The following is a 10202-nucleotide window of genomic DNA, read 5'->3' as shown; positions in this document are numbered from 1 at the left end:
GCTCCTATTGGAGGAGCCGCGCGCCAGCCGCGAAGATGGCGTGGCTGCCGGCCGGAAGAGGGCGTGGCCAGGCACGCCTGGGACAGGGGAGGGGTGGGTCCGGGCAGGTTGGAGGCGGAGCCTCGCGGGGGGCGCGGCAGTCGGTGGAGCCGCGGTCGGGGTGCGCTCAGGGTTGGGGGTGAGCTTGGTGGTCTCGCAGTTGCGGCGACGGGTCCGAGGCGTCCTTCTGCGGTCCCGCTCCGCCCTGGGCCCTGTCCATCTCAGGTCACCCCGAAGCCTCCCCCCGAGCGGCGGGTCTGCGCGGGACGCCCCAACCCCCTACCTATCGGGGAAGCCCCGCCTCCGCTCCGCTGCGAGCCCCGAGGGCTAGCGGTGAATGAAGCTTGGCTCCCCGGGCGGTTCTTGGGTTCCCCCCGGCCCAGGAAAGGAGGCTGCTCCCCCTGCTTCATTAACCCCGAGATGGAGGAGGAAACCCCGAGGGAGGAAACTCCCGGCGATACTCCCTCCGAACCTGCGAGCGGGGATGACCCCAGCCCCGCGGCCGAGAAAGGTGCGGCGTCCCCGGAGGGCTCGGAGGCTGAGCTGCCCAAGCCCGGAAAAGAAGCCAGGGGCCGGGCCGCCGAGAAGCTCTGCGGGTATTTGCTTAAATTCGGAGGCAAAGGACCCATCAAGGGCTGGAAATCCCGCTGGTTCTTCTACGACGAGAAAAAGTGCCACTTGTATTACTCCAGGACTGCCCAGGATGCTAACCCCCTGGGGAGTATCGACCTTTCCACTGCTACCCTTGATTGCAGAGTGGAAGCCGAGGAGGGCACTTTTGAGATCAAAACTCCAAGTCGAGTTTTTACCTTGAAGGTAAATAGAACTGTTTTTCCTTGCTATTAGCTTGCCTTCGAGTCCTGGGTAAAATTCCACATTCAGCTGTAAGCTGTATCACCCCTTTAATTCTAGTGCCTTCCCTCTGTTGTTTACTTAGAATGTATACCTTATATGGCTTGTTTGTACCTCAATCCATAAACATTTATTAAGCGCCTACTATGAACGTAGTGGTTTGCGCGTTGTCTCCCCCATTAGACTGGGCTCCTTGGGAACTGGGGCTCTCTTTTACAGCTTTCTTTGTATCCACGGCTGTTAGCTACGGGTTTGGCACTTGGTACTTAATAACCGTTTATTGACTGATCTTGGATGTTCTGTAAAATTTGGCCTTGGGCATATGATAAAATCCGTGTCGTAGGTCAAACTTTTTACTTTTTTGAAAGGTTTGTTAACTAGAAGACTGTGCCTTTCTCTTTCTAATTAAAAGTGAGATCTTGTGGAGAAAAGGGATGGAGGTTTTTTAATCTTATCAGAAATTGGGATTCTAGTTCTTTTCTGTCTTCCTGCATTTTGTCCCTCTAGGAATGGGTGCTTCCTCTTGAGAGCCTGTGGGGAACCAAAGCTTGTTAGAGCCTTAGATTTCTTTGACTGATGGTTGTCACCGTATTTGATGTTGATTGCTTTTTCTAAACCTTCTCTGCTGCTGTTGTTTAATTTGCATAATGTCCTTCCTGGGAATAATCTGAGGAATAGTCATAGAAAGTTTGACCTACTAGGGTAGGGTGTGGTGCCTTAGGCTAAAGTGTTCAAAACTGTCATACTGAGTAAGAGGAGGCACAGATTACCTAGAACTAGGACACTAAGCACCCTCTTTAGATTGATTATTAAGTGGTACTTCAGAGTAAAGAAGTCTTGGTAACTCACATTTGTAGAGGCATTAAGGTGTACAAAGTATCCTGTGAGATGGTAGTACAAACTATAATTATTCAATAAAAATTTTTATGAGTACTTCTTCCACATATAACTTCTGTACGTTGTAATAATATTATAATATCACTATAATAATAATCTTCAAAGAGTGGCAAGGGGTGAACAATTCAGCTCCCTATTGTCAACCTTGTGATAAACCTTTTAGAAACTTATCTGGGCTGCTTCTCGGACAACAAACTTTCAGTCTGCCCCTATGCCCTGAATTCAAAGTCTTTACAGTTTGGTTTAGTACATAGCAAAGCTTGGGCTTCATTGGCTTAGCTTTCAAGAATGCTGGTTCAAGTTTAATGCTGATGTCTTCCTTACATTGATTATCTCAATTTACCCTATATATTTCTTGTTTGTACATAGTTATTTACATGATACCTTAGACAGGGACTGTTTTGTCTCTCTATCTCCATCTCCAGTAGAAGATGCATGACCGATACATAATAGGTGCTTATTAAGTGATTATTGACTGGCTCACTGGCTCACTGGCATACAATGATGAGACATCAGAGTAGGATCTCAAAAATATCATCTGAATATTATAGATAAAGCTCAGATTGTGTCTTTCCTAGAAAATGATGGAGTTTGAACCTAGGTCTTTTGATTATAGACAGTGCTGAGAATCACAATATCCAGGACTCTACTGTCCAGAATGGTAGTTCCACTGTGAACCCTGGTCATGGGATCATAAATTTAGAACTGAAAGAGACCTTAGAAGTTATCTAGTGTAGTCTAAACTCTCTCATTTTACAGAGGAGAAACCAAGGGTCAGAGTTAAATAATTTGCAAAAGGTCTCAACACCAGAGTGAGTTTCTGATCCCAGGTCTTTTGACAAGAGTAAATCCAACATTCTTTCTACTTTATCCATACTGCCTTGTGCTCAGTTCTGGGTACAATACTTCAGCAATCAATTAAACAAACATTTAAATACCAGGCTATGTTCAAGGCCCGGGACTGACTATATAATTTCCCCAGTCAAAAACCTTTCATGGTTTTCCATTTTCTATAGGATGAAATACAAAATTCTTGGCCTGGCATTTAAGGCCCTCTACGTTATAACTCTCATCCACTTTTCCAGCCTCATTTTATGCTACTCCCCATCACAAAACTTATACTCCATTTAAACTGGAGTGGAAAGACTACTTCTTCTGGAAATAGAGAACATGGGCTCAAATCCCACCTCTCAGACATTTTCTGCTTGTATGACCTTGAGCATGTCACTGAAGTTCTCTGGCCCTCAGTTTCCTCCTCTCTTAAATGAAGGCATTGGACTAGATTGCCCCAGATTTCCTTCCAGCTCGAGATCTGTGATCCTGTACTCATTCCTTCACTAACACAAACCAGTCCCCATGCACTTCTTCCTTAACTCTGCTTCTTAGGTTCATTATTTTTTTTTTTCTCAAGGAGGCAATTGGGGTTGAGTGACTTGCCCAGGATCACACAGCTAGTAAGTGTCAAGTGTCTGGTCCGAGCCCGGATTTAAACTCAGGTCCTCCTGACTCCTCTGTCCACTGTGCCACCTAGCTGCCCCCATTATCTTCTTTCAAGGTTCCACTTGGATGCCAACTCCTCTGTAAAGCCTTCGATATCCCTCCCCATCTCCACCCCCCGCAAAAGACTTATGAATGCTTTTTTCCACTTTCCATTGTATTGATGGAATAAATCCTAATAAAGCTGCCCCCAGCCCCAGTATTCTGACTTCCTTATGGGCCTCACTGAACAACAGGCATGGCCTGATGTAACCACACAGTCTAGCTTTAACCACACCACAGGTCCCCAGATTCAATCATAGGCCCCACTGAACAGCAGGCCCACTGCCCCTACCTAGCCACTGGCCCCCCTCAATATCCTAACTTCCTCATCTATGCCTCACTGCTCACTAGAACAACAGGTGTGTCCATGTGATGGGATCTCAGCTGCTGTCTCTAGTTAGCCACTGCCCCCATACCCATTCCCTGTATTTCCCATAGAAACAGCAGGTGTGTCCATGAACTCGACCACAACCATGTCATCTAATCTCAGACAGGACCCCAGTAGTCAGCTAATCAGAAAGCAGCACCACCAGTATGCCAGAGCAGGATGTGTTCCCCAAAACAATAGAAGAGACTTTCCCCAAATAGGCACCTGTGCAGTAATAGCAAAAGCTGTCCTTTAGGTGAACTTATAATGTAGAGAGGCTTATTATAATATCATTATCATATGTTAATGCCCCCCAGTGGGTTTTTCCTCTATGCATTGTGGGTAATCAAGTGTGTAGTTCCACTGAGGCTGGGACCCCTCCCCCATTACTTAATCACTTAACAAACCCCTCCTACCATTTTAATATTCATCATTTCTATTGTGTCATCAGCATCATTACACTATAAATTTGCCTGTGTTGTCTTACTAAGTTGCGGGTTCCTCTTGGAACTGAACCCGTTGGAGGTTTCATTCCCAATAAATGCCTGTACTTGTTTTGGAGGTGGTCTGACTGAATTCTTTGAGACAGTCCCACCACAGCAACCTCAACAATATGAAATCTATTGGTGAACATGTTGTCTCCTTCCAGTAGAATGTAATCTCAGGATGACAGAGACTGTTTGGTTTTGTTCTTTGTGCTACTAGTGTCAACCTAGCAGAGTGCCAGGATATGGGGAAGGAAAAGGGAAAGGGGAGGAATGCACACATACTATCTTGTAGTTACATAGCTTGGACTCTGTGCCCCATCCTCAGCTTCAGAGCATGTGACATTTCAGAACTTTATGTCTTACATTGACAAAGAAAAGCCATCACTTAACCAGTCAATTTTATAAGGACTATCTGAACTAAAAAGATTTGATATGTAAGTAATGTTTATATCTGAATCTTAAATTCTGTGAAAGAGAAAGTTTTCCATTCCTGGTAATTCTTGCATATTTTGTGTATCTCCCCAATTTCTTTTTTTGGGGGGCTGGCAGGGGCTGAAGCAATTGGGGTTAAGAAGTGACTTGCCCAGGGTCACCCAACTAGTAAATGGAAAGTATCTAAGGCCAGATTTGAACTCAGGTCCTCCTGACTCCAGGGCCAGTGCTCTATCTACTGCACCACCTACCTGCCTCTCCCTACTCTTTTTAAACATAAAATGTTAGTTCTGGCAATTCTTCAGTTGACTGGAATCTAAGCAGAAACCCTCCATTTCATACCTGTGTGACCTTGGGCAGGTCATTTAACTTTCTGGGCTTCAGTTTCTTTGTCTGTTAAAGGCTGGGATTGAACCAGCTATTCTCTGAGGTCCCTTCCAACTCCACCCCTATGATTTTTATGTTGGAATTTGAGCTATCCTGAAAAAAGGTAGTTACCATACCTTTCTCCCTTTCTTACTCCTTCCTTTAAAAAATGTAGAGATAAAACAAGAACCAACTTGCTTTACAGGAATCAAGTATTAAATCTAATTTTTGTGACTTCTTAGGCTGTCAACAAACAAACCATGATGTACTGGTTGCAGCAGCTTCAGTGGAAGCGTTGGGAGTATAACAACAGTCAGCCTGGAATCCTGGTCTCAGGGGTCACTGATGAAGCTTTGCCTGGAAATGCCTCTCCCCTGCACATCACACTAGGTATCAAAAGATAATTTTCCTTCTGTTGTGAGCCCTTGTCTTTTTACTACATTCTGCAGTTGTACTCTTTAATTGTGTTGTCGTTATGAAAATACTAGGAATTAGGAGAACTCTTGGCAGAAGAAACAGTGCCTACATTTTAAATCAAGTCAAGTCAACAAGCATTTGTTAGGTTTCTACTATAGCACTGGGATTACAAAAAAAAAAAGCAAACATAGCCCCTGCCTTCAAGGAGCTTACATTCTAATGGGAGAGACAACATGCAAATAACTATGTACAAACAAGATACATATAGGATAAATTGGAGACAGTCTAAGAGGGAAGACACTAGCATTAAGGGAAACTAGGAAAGGCTTCTTTCAGAAGGGACAATTTTAGCTGAAACTTGAAGGAAGCCAGGAGGCAGAAGTGAGGAAGGAAGGTGTATCAGACACGGAGACAGCCGTTGAAATTGTACAGAGTCCAGAGAATGAATGTCTTGTGCAAGGAGCAGCAAGGAGGTCAATTTCACCAGCTCATAATCCAATCTAATAAATGTGTATTAGTTGCCTACTATATGATAGGCACTGTGCTATACTCTACAGTTAATAAAAAGATAGTCTCTGTCCTCAAGGGGAGTATAATCTAATGGGAAGGAGAAAACAGAAAAGGAAGCAGGAAGGGGAAGAAGGAGATTTAGGGATCTCTTATTTTATGGAAAGCAGTAAGTAGATTCAGAGTGGTGTGAGTATCAAGTCCATAGCGAAGTCTGAGGGCTGAGAGGTAGTATCAATCAAGGCTTGAGTTAGCAGTGTGGTGATGAGATTAGAGGAGATGCTCTTAACATAGGAGGGGCATCTTGCTGAAACCAGGCAGAGTAGTAGAGGCAAGATGGCAGAACTCATAATAAACATGTAAATTGTATGAAGACTGGAAAGATAGGAAGGGGGCCAGGTTATGAAAGGCTTTAAAAGTCAAACAGAAGATTTATATTTGATCCTGGAGCTAATAGGGAGTCACTAAAGTTTATTGAATTAGAAGGTGGTAGCATATCACTTTAGCAGCTGAGTAGAGGGTGGATTGGTGTGGGGGGGAGGCTTGAGGCAGAGAAAACAATCAGAGGGCTATTGCAGTAGTCCAGCTGTGAGATGGAGCATCAGAGGAGAGAAGAGGCCTTATGTGAGAGATGCTACAAAGGTAGAATCAATGGGCCTTACTACTGAAGTCATCCTCTAAGTTGGTGAGAGGACATCCCCTTCCAATATGCAACAGGTTTATTAGAAAGGATAGCATCTTATCATACTCTTTGTAGAATGTGGTACATTCCGCAACAGAGCAAAGCTAACTGGCATTTATTTATAAGGACCAGCCTATGACCTTGGCATCTTTACCACCGTATTCTAGACTATTAAGAGTTTATGGATTAGAAAGGGGAAAGAAAGCATTGTTATTAACTGTTGGAGTGACAAAGTCATAGTTCCCTATATAATATTATCTTGACACTGTCAGTTTGCCCCTTGACCCATTGCTGTGTATTTAATTTTATCTTTCTGAGCTTTATAGCCATCTAGAATTAGTTGTGATTTTTCTCATTAATAAAATTGTATCTCTTTAACTCACTAGTTTGAGGCCCATCCCAGTTCATGAAATATTAGTTATTTAATGAAATGAAGGAAGTCTCAAGTCAACAAATATTTATCAAGCATTTACAATGTGCCAGACAGTGTGCTAAGCTCTGGGGAATACAAAGAAAGGCAGAAACTTATCCCTCCCTTTAAGGAGCTCACAGTATAACAGAGGAGCTCAAAATCTAATGTAGAATCATCCTTTCCCAATAGTAATTACTTTTAATTATATGTAATGAAATAATATTAAAATTACTTCATGTATGCAATTCATTAATGAATGACAATATCAATAAACATAGACATATTTAACTACCTAGAGTATTTTGACTATATTCAATGTCACATCTCATAACTTCTTAGACTCTCGGTATTACAGTAGTTGACCACTCTTCACTTATCTGGAAACTCAAGTCTTACTCCAGTTCAATCCAGATACTGATGAAAGTCTCTTAAAAATCTTTTTCAATATTTCTGTTTAATATTAGTCATTTCTTTGTCTTTTCTTCATTAATCACAGTCTTTCCAAAGTACATTGTACCTGCCAGTTCTTCAGATATTCTTCCTAGGATTCACTTCATAAAATTTCTATAAAACATGTCACAATGGGTGTTTCACATCATCTTCCTCTACATTCTTCACAGATTCCTCATAGATCATAGGTCAGAAATAAAACACACACCAATTGCCAGTAGAAACATCCCCCTTGCTTCTGTACTTTTAAAGAGACTTTTAATCTCCATAGCCTCTGAGAAATAGGTATCAGAAACAAGAGTTACACTAACAAATCTCTTATTATATACATATGGTTTTTTTAAATTTCCCTTAGCAAAAATAGAACATCTTCACTTATTCTATCTTCTTTTCTGGCCTATTACTTTTAAGTTGCCTATCATAAACCCAACAAAGAAGCCCTCCACAGTTTAACACAGAAGCTGGAAAAATTTTCTCACATCTATGTGAGAGTAAATCCCTTCTCCATGGTTCTTACATTCTTAGTTCTTACAAGAAGTATAGGAACCCTCCTAAGGGAAAAAGATATTCCAGCTCTAACAACAGAATGATACTGGACATATTATTTGTACCATGAAAGAGAATGTTCAGATAACAACATGTTATACTTATATACCTTTTTAAAATTGAGAGCCTCAGAAAGATGTACAACTTATTTCAATAGCAATAATCATGTACTTTTTATGCAAAGGGAAATTAAAATACAAAGAAATATAAATACCTTGTCCACAGTCATATAGTAAGCTAGTACAAAAGAGTTCTCAAACCCAAGTCAGTTTAAAAGCTTTTTAAGCCTTTAATTTAAGCCTATAATTAATATATTATATTTATATATGGATTTATTTTCAAAATGATTTATATATATTATCTCATTTGATACCCATAGTGTCTTTGTGAAATAGGTGAGCAAATGTTACCTCTATTTTGTAGCTAGGAAAGAGTCCAGTGCCTTAACTTTTCTAAGCCTAAGCAGATACAGCTGGAAGTACTTGATCTACCACTGGCACATAAGTCTAGGTTTTCTGACTTGACAGGCAGTACTTCTTCTAATGTGTCCACTCCTCTCATGTGGGGTTTCTACCCATGGTACAGAGTCTAGCTGCTTGATACCTGAGATGTCTGTCATATGCAAAGATGATGATGCTGCCCCATCATCAGTTGCTTTGAAGTAGCCCTGGTGAATTTGTGGTGACCTGTTTGTTCTCTCTTCCTAAACCCTTTGTGATGAAAAGTAAACATTAGTGAGATAAAAGAAGTAGCTGGGGTTAGAGGTTCAGAGTGTGGCACTGCAGCAGAGCAAAGCCAAGTGGCATTTCTAAGGACCAACCTTCTATGAAATCACTGTCAGCTTCTAATGTCCTTGAGCTGCATACATATTTGTATTTGTGCACCTTAATTCGACTCAAGGATCTTCTTACACATACGCAGGTTGACTGCATTTCCATTTGTGTAGCTCCTGCCTGCATCTCCCCCTTCGCTCAGCTAGATCGCTTAGTTGCTATGCCCAACCTCAACCTAGTACGTGCTCCGGGCTATTTCTGATGCTCACAGCAGCAGTCTTTTGGCAGCTTTTCACTGTTGCCATAAGGCCACAGTGTAATGGCATACAAATGAAAATGCTTTACAAGTTTTCACAGTTTTCAATAAATGCTGAAAACTAATTAGGGCCTCCTGACCTCAAGTGGAAAGATAAAAGAAACCTGCAAGGAAGTGTATCACCCTTTGTCTGAATTTAATTTGAAATAGGTTTTTAAAAAAACCACTTTCATGACCTTTATACAACTACTGGAAAAATGTATATGCAGTTAAACTCTTAAAACTATTTCCTGTTATGACTAAATCCAACTCACTTGAAAATTAGAAGAGAAAACTTTGTAGCTGTGTAGTATTAAATTGGTATTTAGAGCAAAAAGTCATCTAATTTTTTTGTTGGAAATCTTTCTGAAGTTTTAAATCCCTAGAGACTCATTAATAAAGATCCTTTTTACTAAAATGTCTCCCTTCCCCCATTTCCTTAACTGCCTTCTGTCCTATATTTCCAAACCTGGTTTCATTGATGTTTGCATAATGAGTTGGAGCAATTTCAGCTGATTAGAATCAGACTGGTGACAACAAGAAATCCTTGAGATAACTGAATTCCTATGTGACTTGTACTGGAAACTGACTAACCAGAAGAATCAGAATATTCTTAGTTTTCCCACTCCTTTTTCTACTTTGTTTTAACCCATACCCTTAATTTTATGTGGTATTTTACTTAGAACATCCTCATATAATTGATGTTCTATTATACAATCTCTGCACAGTATAAAGAGAGCCTATACTCTATGTTGCTTTGTCTCTTTAAGCCTGTTCATAATTATAAAACATACATTTAAGGCTTTAGAACATGTGCACAATCCCTTTTAATCTTACTTTGCATTATAACATAAAGGCATGGATCCTTTCGTTCCTCCCTGTCTCCCATGGGTCATACTCTAATACTTCATCTTGGTATGGAGGTGACACAGGGCTCTTGGCAGCCCTGCAGCAGATCACAGATTCTGTCACATCCTAAAGCTATACCACTTCAGGTATAGGTCTGGGGACAAATTAGGACAGCTAGTATCACAAGTGTCAATTAAACCCTGGTCTGCCCGCCTCCAGAATGTAGCACTCTCTCCACTAGAGCAAGAATCCCCTCTTCAGCTCCCTAACAAGTGGCTCTCCTGTACCCAC

The 10202-nt window shown here is 41.5% G+C and overlaps 1 protein-coding gene across 1 annotated transcript in view; it reads left to right on the top strand.

The window, feature by feature from the left end:
* The first annotated feature begins 207 nt into the window (after nt 1–207).
* The window catches only part of LOC114025574 (TBC1 domain family member 2A-like), a 64118-nt gene continuing 54123 nt past the window's right edge, over nt 208–10202 (top strand). The window contains exons 1-2 of the mRNA XM_027839056.1: nt 208–855; nt 5223–5370. Of these exons, the coding sequence (XP_027694857.1) occupies nt 460–855; nt 5223–5370 (544 nt within the window). The 5' untranslated portion in view covers nt 208–459. The remainder of the gene's footprint in view (nt 856–5222; nt 5371–10202) is intronic.

The sequence above is a fragment of the Vombatus ursinus genome, unplaced genomic scaffold, assembly GCF_900497805.2.
Source record: "Vombatus ursinus unplaced genomic scaffold, bare-nosed wombat genome assembly UNPS02014832.1, whole genome shotgun sequence".
NCBI lineage: Eukaryota > Metazoa > Chordata > Mammalia > Diprotodontia > Vombatidae > Vombatus > Vombatus ursinus.
The sequence above is the reverse complement of the archived record's forward strand: the minus strand, read 5'-3'. Positions and strand labels throughout refer to the sequence as shown.